Source organism: Ctenopharyngodon idella, chromosome 21 (assembly GCF_019924925.1).
Source record: "Ctenopharyngodon idella isolate HZGC_01 chromosome 21, HZGC01, whole genome shotgun sequence".
Classification (NCBI taxonomy): domain Eukaryota; kingdom Metazoa; phylum Chordata; class Actinopteri; order Cypriniformes; family Xenocyprididae; genus Ctenopharyngodon; species Ctenopharyngodon idella.
In genome coordinates this window covers 27,356,505-27,374,785 of record NC_067240.1, presented here as the reverse complement: position 1 = coordinate 27,374,785, position 18,281 = coordinate 27,356,505, and the positions used below count along the sequence as shown (strand labels likewise).

General features: G+C 39.8%; 1 protein-coding gene across 1 annotated transcript; it reads left to right on the top strand.

Annotated features, from left to right (window-relative positions):
* The first annotated feature begins 207 nt into the window (after positions 1-207).
* On the top strand, positions 208-8,340 carry gpr185a (G protein-coupled receptor 185 a). The gene is made up of 3 exons (XM_051878765.1): positions 208-279; positions 412-501; positions 3,264-8,340. Exon 3 carries the CDS (start codon positions 3,287-3,289, stop codon positions 4,268-4,270), a length of 984 nt encoding a protein of 327 aa, XP_051734725.1. The 5' UTR covers positions 208-279; positions 412-501; positions 3,264-3,286; the 3' UTR covers positions 4,271-8,340.
* The last annotated feature ends 9,941 nt before the right edge of the window (positions 8,341-18,281 follow it).

The window sequence follows — 18,281 nt, the reverse complement described above, 5'->3', positions numbered from 1 at the left end:
TTTAAAAAGAATTCTGAATGGCGCACAACTCTGCTGTAACTGGAGCGCGCTAGTTTCGCCAACGCGCTGACGCCAGGATTCTATACGCGACGCTGTTGTTTTTTCGCGTCGCGTTCGCAGATGAGCGTTGTGACTGAATCATAGCGCAGGCCAAGCCCTTGACGTCAGCTGAGCGAGTCATCTCAGCGACCAATCAGATGCTAACAAGCAGGCGCCGCTGTCTGTGAACTGCCAACGCGTTATGATCAGAATGACAAGCCAAGGCTGAACACTGCCCAGGTAAGAAACCTTGATGCCAATAAACGGGCGAACAAACATTAAAATTATAAATAAATAAAAACAACAACAACAACAACAGAAGCAAGACGACAGATTCTCTCTCACCCACGCCTTCATTTTCATCCCAAAAAGATGCGCTTGGCACGGGATGCTTTCCTGAGCCTCATCTATTCTTCATCTTCACTTGATGGAAGAGGGATGGAGACACGAGCCCGATCAGTGGTTGGTACCAGTCTTTGTTTGAGAAATATTATGTTTTACAATAATGTTGCAATGTCTGCATGAGATTTTTTTTTTTACTTCAGTTTGATTATCAGCTCAGAAGTGGTAGAAATATCTCAATTAAGTATAGCCGCTTATTTTACATGCGCAGCAGAGGGCTAAAGATGGAATTTGTCTAAAAATAACTCATTCACCCAACCCTCTTTTGAATATTAACAGATCTGTGAAGTCAAGGCAAGTCAAGTCACATTTATTTAGTGCTTCAAAGCAGCTTCACATTAATAAACAGATTAATAACAGTGTTAATGCTGTAACATTAATCAATTATGAATCAAATTCAGTTTCAGCTGTAAAGCAGCTCTACAGAAGACAATGATATCATTATTCAGCTCAAATCAGGTCAATGTTGATTCAATCCAGTGTTCAATTTATGAGTAAAATAAGGTGTGTGGTAAACATAACTTGATGATTCTTGAACGTTTTGTTCAATCTAAACTACACACACTCACACCCCAAACTTACCTACTTTATTAGATCATACGTTTTAAAAGTCCCCCTAATTTTATCCCTTAAAACTCATCTTTGATCACCAAAATTACATATTTAAACGTTTTTTTGTTTGAAAAAAAATTCTTCATGTCTTAAAGTAGCTTGAATGCAGCTCTACACCCTTGCCTCATTTAGTATACGCGGTTCTATGAATATGCAAATTAGCCCCGCCTCCACTCGCTCATGCAACGTGACTGGTTACAAGGTAGTTTGTGACGTCAGAAACACCAGCGATTTCAAATCGCGTTTTTGGTTCACTGCAGTTTTAAGGAGAAAATACTACTCAGCAATGGTGTTGACATGAATTTGCACATGGTTTGTCATAAAGCATATTAAAAACACCACAAAGACATATAAACAACATTAACAACTTGATTTTCACAAAAGGGGGACTTTAAAAAAAAAAATTACAGCTTCAAAATTTGCATTTTCAGTATGGGTGTGTGTAATTTAGACTGTAGAGCAAAACGTTCAAGTATCATCAAGTTATGGTTTCCACAGACCTTATTTTACTCATAAATGTAAAAACCCCATTATAAAAACCCATTAGGAAAATCTTGAGGGAACCAGTGGTGAATCAGTCTTCCGGATTTTGACGTCATCCCTGCTCCACTCCATTCAGCTATAAGCAGCTCTACAGGAATTGTTATTTTTCAGCTCAAGTTACGCAAGTTACAAGCAACACGAGTTATGTAATCAGATTAAGTTTTTTCAAGTAACTAGTAGTGCATTTTTAAATTTACAACAAAATATCTGAGTTACTTTTTCAAATAAGTAACGCGGGTTACTTTGTTTTCCCATTTTTATTGACTGACAGCTCTCCTGTCGCCATGTTGAGAGAAACTGGGAGTAAGTGCAGAGGCGTTTTCTGAAAATTTTTTGTAGTAAAAGTGCATTTACTATAATGCATTTACTCATCTCACTTGCATTAGAACAGATCCAGTATTGCTCATAATGAATAAAAACAGAGCAAACTCAGAATATAAACCTGCAATAATTAAATATGTTAAATAACACAAATATACTTTACGCATTTTAATCTCACTTTATGAACCAATGTCTTTGCTGCCGACTTTTGCTGTTTTAATTTAACCGTACAAATACTGTTGTAAAAGGGCCTTTATATTTGCCAAAAATATATATTCTTTTCATTAAAAAACAAACAAGCAAGTTTGTTACTAAAAAACACCGTCCCAGGTGAGAAAAGTAATGTAAAAGTGATGTAACGCATTTCTTTTCATAAAAAGTAAGCATTGTCATTCTGTGTGAATTCAACCTGAGGTCCCCGGCTTAAATTTTTGATTTTGTTAATATTTTTTCTGTAGAACGACAAACATAAATAGTGATGTTTTTTGCCTCAAGTTTGCATGCCTGTAACTCAAGAAGTATTAAAGATATCTTAATGTCCTTTTAGATTCTGGTTCTTAACAAACTTTCCTTTTGGTATCTGCATTTTAAAGGCCCTCGATGGTTCAATCCCAGAGATATGGACATGTTAATGTGGCTCCATGAGTACATTGGTAAATTTGGGAAGTTTCCGAAATTTGGTTGATTTGACATGGAATGACCCAGCAAGTAATGCAATTGCTTTTTTAAGGAGTAATTTAAGGGAGTAATGCAATATTGTAATACATTACTTTTAAAAGTAACTTTCCCCAACACTGTTAAAGGGATAGTTCACCCAAAAATGAAAATTATCCCATAATTTACTTACCGTCAAGCCATCCTAGGTGTATATGACTATCTTCTTTCAGACGAACACAATCAGAGTTAAAAATATCTTGGCTCTACCAAGCTTTTTAATAGTAGTGAATGGGGCTCAAGATTTTGAAGCCCAAAAAAGCACATCCATCCATCATAAAAGTAATCCATACGACTCCAGGGGGTTAATAAAGGCCTTCTGAAGCAAAGCAATGGGTTTTTGTAAGAAAAAATAATGTTTGGCTGAAAGAAGAAAGTGAGGGTGAGTAAATTATGGGATAAATATCATTTTTGGCTGAACTAACCCTTTAATAACCCTTTATTGTCTCTTTAATAACCATTTAATAATTTTGTTCACATCCGATATTGTCAGCGCAGTTAAATGAATATTACTGAATTAATATTACCAACTTAGTGATTAGTGTACATTGAGTATGAGATCTATCTATCTATCTATCTATCTATCTAGCTATCTATCACATACTCTCTTATGTGTGATGTCTCATTTTCAGTGATTCACCCTCCTGCTGTGGAAATGAGTAACCTGCTCCAGAACACTTCTCTTTGGAACTGGGATGTACTGGAGGGAAGAAACACGTCGCACGCCCCATCCTGGGAGCTGGAGCCGGTGCCCGTAATAATCATCAACCCATGGGACGTGCTGCTGTGCGTGACGGGCACGCTCATGTCCTGCGAGAACGCAGTGGTGATTGCTCTGATCGCCTACACGCCCACTCTGAGAGCTCCTATGTTCGTCCTCATCGGGAGTCTGGCGTTCGCTGACCTCCTGGCCGGCCTGGGCCTGATCCTCAATTTCATCGTAACTTACATAATCGATTCAGGATTCGTCACGCTGTTGTCGGCGGGGCTCCTCATCACAGCCTTCTCGGCCTCTGTGCTCAACATCCTGGCAATCACCGTGGATCGTTACCTGTCGCTGTACAACGCGTTGACGTACCACACCGAGCGCACGGTGACGTTCACCTACATCACGCTTGTGCTGTTGTGGGTCACCAGCGCCACGCTCGGCTCGCTCCCGGTCCTGGGCTGGAACTGCTTGGAGGACGAGAGCACCTGTAGCATCTGTCGACCAGTGAACAAAAGCAACGCCGCGGCGCTCGCCGTGTCCTTCCTCCTGATATTCGCGCTCATTCTGCAGCTGTACCTTCAGATCTGCAAGATCGCTTTCCGACACGCTCAGCAAATCGCAGTTCAGCGTCAGTTTATGACTGCCTCGCACTCGTCTTCCACCACGAAAGGGGTCTCCACCCTGACCACCATTCTGGGCACGTTCGCATTCTGTTGGGTCCCCCTCGCCATGTACTCGCTGGTGGCGGACACACGGTTCCCTGTGATCTACACCTACGCCACGGCTCTTCCAGCCATCTGCCACTCCATCATTAACCCCATGATATATGCGTTCAGGAACCCTGAAATTCTCAGATCCTTGAGGATTGCGTGTTGTGGGTGCATGCCTTACAGATTCACCATGCGACCAAGGACACCCAGCGATGTGTAGCGTCTTCAGTTTAAAGCACAAGCCTGTTTGTAAAGCACATGTTGCATAGAATCCACATTTTGTAATCCAGTGGAGTGAGGAAATGTTTGTTGTTTGGGCAATTTAGTAGCACTTAATATCAGTGTCCATGTTACACGTTACGGTAAGGCCGTGTGTCCACCAAAGCGTTTTTTTCCAGTGGCTAGCATACTTTTCCAATTGTTTTTAATGGGAGCTTTTTAAACACCAGGAGCGTAACGAGGTGCTGAGTGTCTTTTTCAAGCTCAAGCGCTGAGCGTTCAACGTTTTTATCGGTCACTTTGAGTTGAAGAATGTTCAACTCTGAGTAAAACGCTGCACTCGTCACTGTCACTTTTTAAAAACGCTTTGGTGGACACAAGGCCTAATGACATGTTACTATAATTGATCACTTCAGTAACTAATAATTTTTATAACATCAACAGTAACTTACTTATGGAGCCCCTAAAGGGACATGATGATGGTAAAAACAAAATAAGATGGGAGTTAAAATTTTATTTCAATGCCACAAGAAAGTTATCATTCACTTGCAAAAATTTCACGCTCCCTGTGAAACTGCGTTTACTCAAAAAACTTTTGAGATCCTCTGCGAGACTTTACATTTGCTTGCAAAACGTTAGCATTTCCACAAAAAACTTTGCGTTCACTTGCAAACGTTTTTGCGTTCCTGGAGAAACTTTTCAGTTTTGTTTTCGCTACACTGTAAAAAATAAATCCGTAAAATAACAGAAGCTCATTAGGCAGCTCATTACCGGGATATTATCCATTATCCATTTCCATTAACTCTATGGGCCCTATCATACACCCAGCGCAATGCGGCGCCAGGCACGACGCAAGTGTTTTTTGCTAGTTTCAACCTGACGCAGCTGAAAACGAGGTGCGTTCAGGTGCATTGTTGGCGTGTTGCTATTTTGAAGCAACTGAAAATGACTGCGCCATTGACCAACAAAAACCTGGTCTAAAGTCAATGGCGCAGTATTTTTTTGTTATTTAAAGGGCGCGTTAGTAATATGTGCCTATATGCGGGTGCACAACGCTCGTACACTCTGCTTGTTACACACACAGAGACGCGCAGCAGCACAAATATTAAAAATAAAGGGATTTCTAAAGGATTTAGCTGTAAGTATCAATCCGCCATGGCGTGAGCACAACTGGCTTTTAAAGGTACTGGGAGATGAGACTCTGATTGGTCTATTACATGTTATGCCCAAAACACACCCATGACTCATTAAGAGACTAGGTACAACCCTTTGGACCTATGCCGACCATTTTTTCCATCGTTGAACTAGCAAAAGTAGATTCGGACACGCCCTAAGTGCACCTGCGCCATGAGCTTCAGACCATGAGCTTAGATTGTTAAAATAGGGCCCTAAAACACAATGCAATGCAGTGTAAAATTCACAATACTAGTAAAACACCTGTAAAAAATTCCTTCAAATCGAAACAGTACATGTAGCAAAACTTTAGTTTTGGAAATAATATGAGGTGGGAGGAAAGACTATATTTCTGTGCTTTTGCGAGTGAACAATCTTGGGGGAATGCAATAGTTTGCTCTGGGAATAAGTTTCTCTGGGAAATCAAAAGTTTTGCGTAATATTAATTTTACAAATATAAATTTTTTTTCCCCATCTCATATTTTTTTTTCCATCACCATGTAGGGGCTCCGTACCTACTGGCAACAAATAATCTGCAAGCTGCTTCATACCACAGTACAATTGTACTGTAAATCTAATTACAGTAGTTTTCAACATACTGTACAATGACTGTACAATTAACTGTACTGCACAATTAATTATAGCTGTCTAGGGTGTTTTTGAGACATGCAGGGACATGTTCCAGCACTCCCCCGTGGCCCTTCATAAATCAGGTAAAGAAGATAGGAGGATGGATGTACAATTAACTATAGTTTTTGTTTGTGTGCCTGATATGCAGGATGCCTACAGTATTGTACAACTAAGCACAGTACACATAGTGTAGTTACAGTATAACTACAATCTCTGATAATTAAATCAAAATCTAAATCAAATCTGGTAATACAAAATATTTATGAAATGCTGAGGCAAAAAATACAATAGTTATAGCAAATAAATAATATCCAGTACATGCAGTGACTTCAAAAACAGTGATATCCAGTAAAACTACAGAAATACATCATGAATAACACATTTTCAAAAATTATGAAATCAAATAAGTCAACAACACATCAAAACACATCGCGGAGAGAAGGACACTGACAGCGCGTCGACAGATGAGACAGAGCAGGTTACTTACTTTTGATATGAAACAAAGCCTCAGCTTTCAAATTTTGTCATTTTTTAAAGAAATTCAAACAATAAATACCGTCTTGTGGCTCTTGTGTGGTGACAGATCGCGATGGTGACAGATCGGTAACGCTTCAGTTTAACCGGCACGTGAAGCGATCATCTCTTCCTCTTTACTATGGCTAGTTATAGCGCGAAATAAATGTGGATGAACATTAGAAGGAATGTTGTTTAAACCGCGGAAAGACGTCAATAATACACACAGTTTTTCAAGTTCAAGTCCAGCGACGTTAATCTACCAACTCTCCTGTTTAGTTTGTTTGTCGGACAAAATGTCGGATTCGGCGTTCTGATTGGTCAGATCGCTCGCCTGTCAATCAAATTCCCGGCGAAGGGTGAATTACAGCAGCTCCACCAAATAATTACATATTAAGTACATGTTGTCCATTATACACAGAATGTGAACACCCAGTTAAATGAACACTGTAATGTAAAGATTGACCTGCAATTTCTGTAGTGATGTTTGGTGGCAGTTGATGTACTATATGCATTTACTCAGTATTTTTCAGTATTGGATTTCAAAACAGGTAATCAAATAGTAATGTGGTGTCCAAATACTAGTCATCATCATCATCGTCTTCAAAAGGGTAGGCTATATATAATTATCCAAATGTAGCATACAAGTTGCATTGTTGCCTGTAAGCACTGCCTGCATTCTTTACATTTCTCAATTAGTCAAGAAACATATATACACAGCTTGTCAATACTAATTTTTGCCATCAAACTAACCACTATTCCAATGGTGCACTAAAGTGAATATTGTGCTATTCTGTTCCTGGTTGTTCATATTCATTTAGGATACCAGAACACGTGTCTCTGACATGTTCAACTAGACAATTATTATATTATTTATACATCATATTTCAGTTGAAGTTGTGTACATTATTTCTAATATACTGATATATATTGATGGTGATCTTCCAGGTGTATCGTCACAACACTAATCACTTACTGTACAAACAGACAGAGATAATCGTTTTCTGTTGTACGCTGTTGATTGCTTTCAGATTTCATTGATTCTGACATCAGTCAAATGACCTACACGATGTTGTGTGAATGTGTGGTGCATTATGCCTTATTTGCACTCGCTTTGATGTATTACAAGCTTCAATATGTTTAGCAATCATTTTATATTTGTAAATGCAACAGTAATAGAGAACAGTTGTATGTTTTTCTTCACAGTTGTTCTGAGTAGACAACTAGACTACTTTTGTGAGTCTTTGGAGGTATCATCTGCTAAAAGGGTATCATATCATGTAGTCCTGGGTTTGAGATGGCTGTGCAATATCATCATTTCGCCTGAGACAAAATTAATTGCTGGTCGAGGCAGCCAAAGAACCATGTTTGACATGTTGGATTTACTGAACTTGAATGAAACTACTGTGTTATTCTAAATAATATATAAGATGTCTACTTTTCTGAATGTACCGTGTGTTGCCAAGAGTTTTATTTGAGTAGCTGTGATTGTCTCAGACTTCAACTTTCTATAACAATAACCCAGTCTAACATAAAATGTTGGTCTTCATACATGATAATAGAGCTGGGCAATATGGACAGAAATATTATCACGGTATTTTTTCCCATATCATACAATATCTATATTTATCACAATATTCATTTACCTACCATTAATGGTGAATGGAAATCATTTCCACATGTTTGTTAGACTTTGAGAATGAATGTAAACATGTAAACTTGTTTGTTCACAATTAAACTCCACAGACCTTTTAATTTAGAGCCCCATGAAATCCATTTTATTTATCCCTAAATTCTGTGTTTTCCGTTTTATTTTTATGGGATTCTGTGTTTTATGATTTAATACAAATTTATATAACCTTTAACAATTTAAACAAGCTTTTAAATTGTAATCAAGTGAAAATATAACAATTTACGACAAAACATTACATTTTTATTTTTTGTCAAATAAGATGCTGCACAAACTGTATAAATTTAAAACATGGATGAAAACATATCTTGGTTGTATGATATTACTTAGAAATAGTAATAATATTATTATTATTACTTTGAGAAGTACATTTTAGTATACAGTAGTGATATATTTCTGTCATAATTTCTTGAAGTTAAACCGAACTTTTATTTTGATGGTTTGTTCTGAAGATCTTTCAGTTTAAGTTTCAGTGTGTATTTGACCATAGTTTTTCTTAAATGAAATGGTGAAAATCTTGTGAAGAGACTCTACAAGCAGCTCTGGAGATGAAGTTCAAGTGTCCTCATATATTGAGACAGCAGACGAAACCATGCCGTTCAGAAATCACTTATTAGCGGCATGCACTGACTAGCTGTTGTCGTGTTTATTTCTGCTGTGTGATATGCTGTTAGATTAATCCATATTGAGTAAAAATGCCCAGAGCTTATCATCGTCATCGACATAAATTTTATCGCAATCTCAATATGATATGGTTTATCACCCAGCCCTACACGATAACGTCACATACAATTATTTTCTGTGTAAAGTTTATACAGAAGTATATTTTTGTACGTCCTTAGAAAGTTTCACTTCTTGTGTGTTGCGCAATGTGTTAAGATCATGTATTGAATCCATAAATAGCATGCTACCTTATTTCATTGCATGTTTGTCCACTTAAGTAATGAATCAAGAATGAGATTTTAATAATCAGATATTACTTTCAGTTCTTTAGTCACACAAACACACACACACACACACTTAAAAGAAAACAACAGTGCTTTAAAATAGGCATATATAAATGCACTAGAGAGTGCCTTGTGAATGGCCCTACGTGACTCATTGATGTCGGGTAAACAGGTAGAGTGCATCTGTTGTTTGTCAGGGGTCTCCTCTCACCATCCACTCTACTCCACAATGAGTCACTGGAGATCTGGCGGAGATATAAGGGACAGATGGAGCCTCGCTGATGGAGGGGGACAGTGATGTCACAGCCTAGGAGGGAAGCTGGAGATATATAAACAAAATCCTGCCTGTCCCACCCGCTCTCTCTCATCTGACTGCTTAGCATGCTGCTGATAAAAATACACTGGGGTCACTTCAAAGACAAAGACAATTCTATATGGTCTGCCCTGACTTATTAAAACCACAGTTATCAGTATCTGGGGCGTTCTGTGGTATGAGATAAGTGCAAGATTTCATGATGTCTAAGAGCTGTCAGACCAAATGCTGGTAGTTTTAGAATCTATAAATGTGCCCAAGTATGTGTTTCATGAGCAGCCTGTAATGGTTAAGATGTAATGATTTATCACATGAAGATTTGCTTTGTTAAAGCACAGCCGACATCATGCTGTGAGGCACCAGATGACTGCATAGCTGTGGTATCTTGGCTACCGTGGGAGCAAAATATTATTTTTAGAAAAACAGAATCTAGAGAATTGTGCTCTCCATGTTTAAAGAAGCATGCATTTTCAGCAGAGATTGAAGGGTGTTTGAGTTCGTGTTTTCTTGGCATTAAGGGTCCTATCCTTAAACAGTGCTTTGAGATGCAATATATATTGATACACTGTAATTAAAAATTACAATGAAACAATTCAGATTACTTAAAATGTGTCAGTTTTGTGAACTCAAAAGAAAAAGAAAGTTCATAGAAGTTAATTGAACTAATTTGTCTAATTTAAGTTTACCCTACCCAAACCAATTAATTATTTTGAGCATTAGGGTTTACAGTGTGCTCATCAGCATGTACACTAGTCTCTGTTAAATTATAGAGGATGTAAGTATAACTATATTAATTACCATAGTAACCTACTGACACACAACATCATGACTAGCATTAACTGTAATTGTCAGGAACATCATTTTATGTTCCACTGTAATTCCAGATTGTGGACAGCTGCTGGTGGAGTTTCCAAAAACTGGATGAAAGCCCATTTCTGTGTAAATAAGAGATGATTGTGACTTTACATGCAACAGTGTGAGGTAATATACCCTCACTCCTCTGGCTGCAGTCTTTAGCGACCTTGTTAGCGTGCCTGTATTATAAAAGTGTTCCCTGCTGACCTCCTTGGATGTTTACCTGATCTTCTTAGTGACCTTGAATGTGTTATGGTTGTTCTGAGTTTGACTTTGATTTAGTTTTTGGACTGTTTTCCTGTTCTGTTTCTTTGGTTTGCTAGTGTTTCTATGGTGATGCATTGTCTTATTAATTCCCTGCACCATCTCGTTTCATTTGATCAGTTTTCCTGTGTATTTATAGCTCTGTGTTTCTCTCTTCTTGTCAGATCTCATCTTTATGTAGTGTTTGTTCTGTTCACATTGTGTTTTGATTTTGTTATCCATAAATACTGCTGCCCAAAAATCCAGCTCCCTTTTATGAACCTTGCTGCAACCAATGGTAACAGAAGATCTGACCAAACAAAATGGATCTAGCGGCAGTTCAAATCCTCCTCTCACAGGTGGATCGTTCCCTCGAGGAACACACACAGGACTTCCTAGACCTGCGCCATCTCATTGATTACGACGACGGAAACCTGTGTTTTTTTCCGGGCAGGACTCAACTTGAAGACGAAAGCACTCCTGATGGTGCAGAGGCGGACCGCAAGAGACATTTATTGAGTATGTGGACTGGGTACTTCAGTGCAGATCCCCCTTCACCATCAGTGAGAGTGAGGAGTATTATTTAGCGCCAGAACACACAGTCCATGCAGCGCATGCAGCACACACAGCCACGCCCCCAGCAGAGCACAATATCGAGCCCACCGCAGACCAGTGCCGGAGCCTGCCATGACAACAGAGCCGGAGCCCAGCAAGGATTTCTCGCCAGAGCCCAACGCAGACCCAGCGGCCAGGAGAACCAAGTCTGAACAGGTGCATGAGTTGGCCCCCATTTCGTTAATGGAGCTAACCCATAAGGCGACAGTCATCCCAGAACCCGAGCCTGTTAATAAGTCTGACCAGGTATGTGAGCCAATCCCTGTGTCCATTCCTGTGGGGATATTAATTGAGTATGAAAGGACGAGGTGGAGACCAAGACTGAAGTGAGTGTGCATAACACGAACCCTAATGAGAGATTTGCGCCATGTAAAAAGATCAGTTCCAAGTCTGTTTCGTCGTCCAGCCCCATGCCTGTTTTGTCACCTTGTACAAAGCCTGTGTTTGTGATGCTCCTCAATTTTTTTCCACCATTTTTGAACTCTCTGCCTGTCCTGTATCGGCAAAGAAGGCTGTTTTTGAACTCTCTGCCAGTCCCGTATTGGTTAAGGAGGCCATCTTGTAACTCTTTGCCTGTGCTTCCCAGTTCTTCAGCCCTGTCTCTGCTGGCTCCATTGAGTCATTCAGCTCCTCCTATGCTGGCTTCACCAAGCAGCTTGGATCCACCTTGGGCTTCCTGTTCGCCAGCTCCGCCCTGGTGTGTTGACCCCCTGGCTCTACCTCTAACCTCCAAGCCTGTCATTCCACCTTGGGACATTGACCATTCGGCTCCACCTTGGCTTCCTTGTCCCTCCGACTCCACCTTGGTCAGTCGTCGCTCTGCTTGCGCTGCAAACTTCCGTGTCTTCTGCTGTGCCTCATCCCTCCACCCCGTCAGCTCCATCAGGCTCTGCCTCAGTCCACCTCGGCTGCTCGTCACTGCTGCTCCGCCTGGGTCTCCACATCCATCAATTCCGCCTCAGTCACTGGTCTCCCTGGTTCCGCCTGGCATCTCCACCATGGCTCCTCCCTCCTTCGACTCTGCCGTGGGCCTGCATCCTGGTGCTCCTGCTGGGGGTTACTCCCTGGCTCCTCCCGTTGCTGTCTCCTCGCTGGCTCCTGCCTCCTCTGTAGTTGTCGTTTCTACCAGCTCCGCATCCTCCTCCTAAGCCCCCACCTGCCCCACTCTGCTGGAACTTTTTTTTTTTTTTTAAAAAGGTGTTCTGAGTTTGATTCTGTTTACGGATATGTTTACACAACAATGATGCATTAAAAACGGAAAAAGTTTTTCCTCTGCATTTTTCACATGCAGACGACAACATTGTCAGAACGATCCCCACGAAAACGACTAAAAACGCTGTATTATGGATGTCACTTTGTAAAGAAACACTAGTTGAAAATGGTGTAGTGTAAATGGCCACTAAGTTTGACTTTGATTTGTTTTTTGCACTGTTTTCCCGTTCTGTTTCCTAGGTTTGCTAGTGTTTCTATGGTGATTCATTGTTTGATTAATTCCCTGTTTGATTAGTTTGCCTGTGTATTTATAGCCCTATGTTTCTCTCTTCAGTTGTCAGATCTCATCTTTATATAGTGGTTGTTCTGTTCATCTTTTCTTGATATTGCTGATAAACCTAGTATTTGTGTTCTTTTGATGTTATCAATAAGTACAGCTGCGCCTAGATCCAGCTAGGATATTCTTCATCCTTGCTGCAACCGACAGTGACAGAATGCTTACATGCCCCTCAAAAATGTTTGTTTTGATATTCAGACATGAAAAACAATCTATTCACAATAAAAGTGGAGTAAGAGAAATAAAAACATACCCACCTAAGAAATCTCCCTCAAATATTTGTGCAGGAATGTGACGTGCTTTAAAGTTTCCACACAGAGAGAAAATGCTAATGTGAATGTGCACAAGGATGACGATAATTCAAATGTGCATTAGAAGAGAAATTCAGTGTTACCCAAATACAACTGTACTTAGCCTACCCGGCTGATAAAGAAACTGCAATCTGCTTGAAATGTGGTCAAAAAAAGAAAAAGAAAAAAAGTGATAACTATGAATATCAATATGACCTTTTTTTAAATAGGGAAATGTTACAAGTGGCAATCATCAGGGTTGGATCACCGATGTGGATGATTGTCGATCCAATGGAAATGTATATTTTCAAATATGATGTGGTTTTTACAGCAAAATCCATTTTGAATCTTCACTGATAGTTAGGGTTTGATGAAACAGGTTACTGCAATACTCACTGGTATCAAGAAGGGCAATCAAAGAAGGTCTTTCAAAGAAAATCTTTACTGTTAGATGAAGAGAAGTCCAAAAACCCCTCTGTAAATTTTTTAACTGTCTTAAGGTGCTGTTTGTGATCATAATATATGTGGTGTGTGTGTGTGTGAAACATTTAAAGGTCAATGTCAAATAAGGGTGAAGTTATCATTTGCAGCTTGTAAGTGCAGAAATGTTTATCTTAAGGCCTTTTTTATTTCTATGGCATGTGTGGCCTTCTAACCTTTCAAACGTTGTCTTCAAACGGACTTCTGGCGGCAAGATGAGGAGGTTGTTGCGTTTCATTTGCGCTCTCACATAATTTCATTTTATTTGCACTAAGATACGATCAAGTATACTTTGAAAAGGGATAACTTTGTTCCTAATAACACCCTGCATCTCTATCAACCGATCTATTGCAAAATGACAAGCAAAAATGTGAAAAAATCAACGACAAGACAGACACGGCTCGACAGTCCCAACCTAAAGCAGGCTAGCATGGAGGCCGCTGCTAACAACCGCGTGGAGCTATCTTTGACGCCAGAAGACAATACACTTCTTCAGTTGGTTAAAACTGAACTAATATCCTCCTGCAGTCAGATGTCGGATACCATCAAAACAGAGATGGCGAGCTTCCACTCAGAGATTGGACTGATTGTCGAAAACTTTCGATCGGAGGTCAAAACCAAAATGGGTGCTCTACAACTGGAGATAGCGGGGCAAATCCATTCCATTCAGACTAAGCAAACCATTATGATACTATGGAGAATATGGAAACAACCCTCAATTCCCATCACGACTCACTAGAAGCAATGGTAACCACAGTCTCAATGTTGAAAGATCAAATACTGAAGTAGCAAAAGCAACAACAAGACCTCGAGAATAGGAGTCGTTGCCAAAACCTGCAGATAACTGGCATACCTGAAGATGCGGAGAATGGCCAGCCTACTGACTTGATGTCTGGCTTCTTCTCAGAGGTGCTAGGTGAAGATCTGCCTGATCTTCAGTCAGTGGTGTTAGATTGCGCTCATCGTGCCCTTGCTCCAAAACCCCGTCCTGGTGACAGGCCCAGAGCAATGGTCGTTCGTCTGCACTACTTAAATAAAGCCAAAATTCTCCAAGCCTCCAGGAAACGAGGTGAGCTTACATTTCGCGCGCACATGTCCATATTTTCCCAGATATGAGTGCCGAACTGAGCTGTAGAAGAGCTGCCTTTAACTCCGTAAAACTCAAGCTTAAGCAGGCTGGGATTTCCTACGGCATCCACCATCCGGCAGATTTACGGTTCACTTATGACAACACTAGACTTTCTTTTAAGTCACCATCGGAGGCGGAGGCTTACATCGAGCAACACATCAAACCAAAAATGGATGCACGCGTTTCTGAATAGTTTTTCAGGACCCCTTGATGTTTGATACAGTGTGTTCGGTGCTATCCGGGACATTCAAAAATGGTCTAAGCTCCCCATCTCTTTAATTGGTAGGATCAATGTAATTAAAATGAATACGCTCCCTAAGTTTTTATATATCTGTTCCAAACCATACCTATTTACATTAAGAAATCTTTTTTTGCTCATTTAAATAAGATAATCTCATCTTATCTTTGTAACAAGAAACCCCCCAGAATACGTCTGTGTTTTCTGCAAAACCCTAAAGAACAGGGGGGGATGGCTCTCCCAAACATTCAGTTATATTATTGGGCTTGTAATCTAAGAGCTCTGACTTACTGGCAAGGTTCACATTATATAAATCACTTTCCGGACTGGGTCCAGATAGAATCATCAGTCTGCCTTCCTTTCTCACTCCCAGCCCTCCTATTCTCACCCTTATCACTGGGTCTAGACTCTCACTCGTTGCACCCAATGGTATGGAACTCTTTATGGATTTGGGCCAAAATTCGCAAATATTTCGGGTGGCAAAGAGGTTCAATTTGTGCTCCACTTGCCAGAAATCATCAACCTTTAAAGATCTTTTTGTTGATGGCTGCTTCTTAATTTTTGCGCAATTAGAAACTCAATTTAAAATATCTAAAGCCCACTTTTTCAGATATCTACAGGTACGCATTTTCACACGCAAGAATTTTACCTCTTTTCCTTCCTTCCCCGATCCAAATCCTATTGATCAACTTTTTCCTGATGACCCAGAGCAAAGAGGCACCATCTCTAGCTTATACGTTAAACTTATATCATTATTATCCACTCCTGTTAATGCACAAAGAGATTCTTGGTAACTGGACCTTAATATCTGCCTGATGGACGAGGAATGGAATGAGGCTATATATAGAAGCTGGCCTCCGTTACACATAGACTGCATCTATCCAAGGCCAAGCTGGCAAAGATGTATTCCTCTGTTGACCCCACCTGTACAGGATGTAAGCAGTCCTCTGCTACATTAGCTCATATGTTTTGGTTATATCCTAGTCTGTCTGTTTTTTGGTCAAAGATTTTTGTATCTTATTCTAGAATATTTAGCAAAGATTTTTGTGCAAATCCTTTAACCGCCATCTTTGCAAGGTCTTTTGATTAATTGGAAACAGTCCCTCCCTCCTTCTTTTAAACAGTGGGCCTGAGATGTGTTACAATTCTTGAATTTGGAAAAAATAAGACTTAATTTAAGGGGCTCCGGGTCTAAGTTCACTGTCATGTGGCGTCCTTTCAAAATCAAAACCAATTAAGTGGATGAACTGATGCTCATGTCAGGTTTTGCGGATTTACTGATGTGATTCTTTCTCTCTTTTTTTTCTTTGTGCATACGTTGTAAAAGCACAATATCTGTATGCAGGCTGTGTTGCTGTAAAAATATATATAAGCGCAAAAGGGTACATTGATAAAACTAAAAATACTACACAAAACAAACTGTAAAATTACAGTAGACAACATGTTAGAAAACAAATAAATAGAATAATTCTTGGGCTGCAGGTTCTTTCAAGTTGGTGTCAGGTTATAAGAGAATGTACTGTCTGTATGATTGATTACTTACATTCTTACAGTCTAGCTGTCGTGTATTATCTGTGTTTTGGTTCTTTGAGTTTTAGTTTCTTTACATATGTTTAGCTCCTGACTCCCCATTTCTCTAGTTGATAATCATTTGTTAATTAATTAGTCCCACCTGTTCCTTGTTTCCTCCCTCATTCAGTCTGTGTATATCTGTTATATCTGCTCTGAGTCTTAGTTAAATGATCCAAGTGCAGCAGTTTATTCAGGATAATGCACAGGAATAATCCAAATAACAGGCAAAGGTTCAAATACACGGTAGACAGAATACTCCAAATAACAGGCAGAGTCCAGAAAACAGGAAAACAGGTAAACAAGCAAACAAGGCAATCCAGGAACAGGCAGGAGGTCAAAACCATATGAAACTGAAGTACAAGTGCTCAGAAATGCAGTAGAAACACTAACAAGACTTCACAAAGTGTGAGTGGAAGAACAGAGCTTAAATAGACAAAGGGTTAACTGCAAATGACACACAGGTGGAAGTAATCAAACCATATTGAGTCCGGGCAATGGGTTATGGGAGATGTAGTTCATGATGGAGGAGTTAAAGAGTTAGGTAGAGTGCCCTCTGGTGGGGATCATGATATATACCCCCTGTTTGGTTCAGGTCTTTTGTCTGTTGTCGTTGTGTATAGTGTGGTTTTGTTCCTGTTCTTGTTTCCTAATTTATCTAGTGCCTTTATTATATAAAACTTTCTACAGATGAACTGGTTCTATAAATTTATTTGTCATTCAAAATGTTGGAAAGGGTTCTTATCCTGTGTATTACAGCCTTCTGTCCGTTTAAATGGCTTTTTAAATTTGCTATTAGTCTTCCGAGCATCATAAATTCATGAAACTAAGCACGTTATTACATGCTGGCAGCCATGTTTGTTGAATTTGAACTGAATTTGAAGAAAAACCCTAAAATTTACATAAACCCTGCACCCGAGAACACGCAACAAAAAGGGGGTGAGTCCATGTTGGGGTGCTTTAGAGAAGAGGAAGAGTTGTTGTAGTAGAGTGTTGTTGTCATACTGTCATTTTCCGCCGGACTGCTTCACAAACGAGAGTCAATTCAACGCTGGATTTGCACAAAAGATTAACATGATGGCACATGCTAGTCGATGAGTTGAATCAACTCCACAGCAACTACATAAATTTATCCACTAACCGTTAAAAAATGTCCAGTTTCATTCTAAAAGTTGTAACTTCTTCCTGAGTCTCTCCATCAGTGTCGACTCCGGTTTGAACAATGTAAGGCTGAACACCGTTACTGACAATCCTCATTTTGGCTGCGTGAGATTCTCCAGCTTTGTTGTTGTTGAGCGACCGAAGCGTGAGCTGTTAAAGCTCCGCCCTCTTCTGGAAAGGGGGCCGGGAGCAGCAGCTCATTTGCATTTAAAGGGACACATACAAAAACGGCGTGTTTTTGCTCACACCCAAATAGGGGCAAATTTGACAAGCTATAATAAATGATCTGTGGGGTATTTTGAGCTGAAACTTCACAGACACATTCTGGGGACACCAGAGACTTGTATTACATTTTGTAAATGGGGCATTATATATAAATTTTAACTTGATTGTTCAGTTGTAGTGCCCCCTATGGCTGGAATTTGACACACCTTGCATCTGTCAAGTTTTAAGTTTGAACATTGTGTTTAGGTCAATTCCTAAAAATGGGTGTTGCCTGACCATTTAATTTGCTTATGTGCTTTGATGTATCAATTATTTTGATAACTTTTTGTCATGATGTTCTCCAGTTCTGCATTAAAACGCAAATTTCGATTTCAGTAAAAGCAAAATTTAAG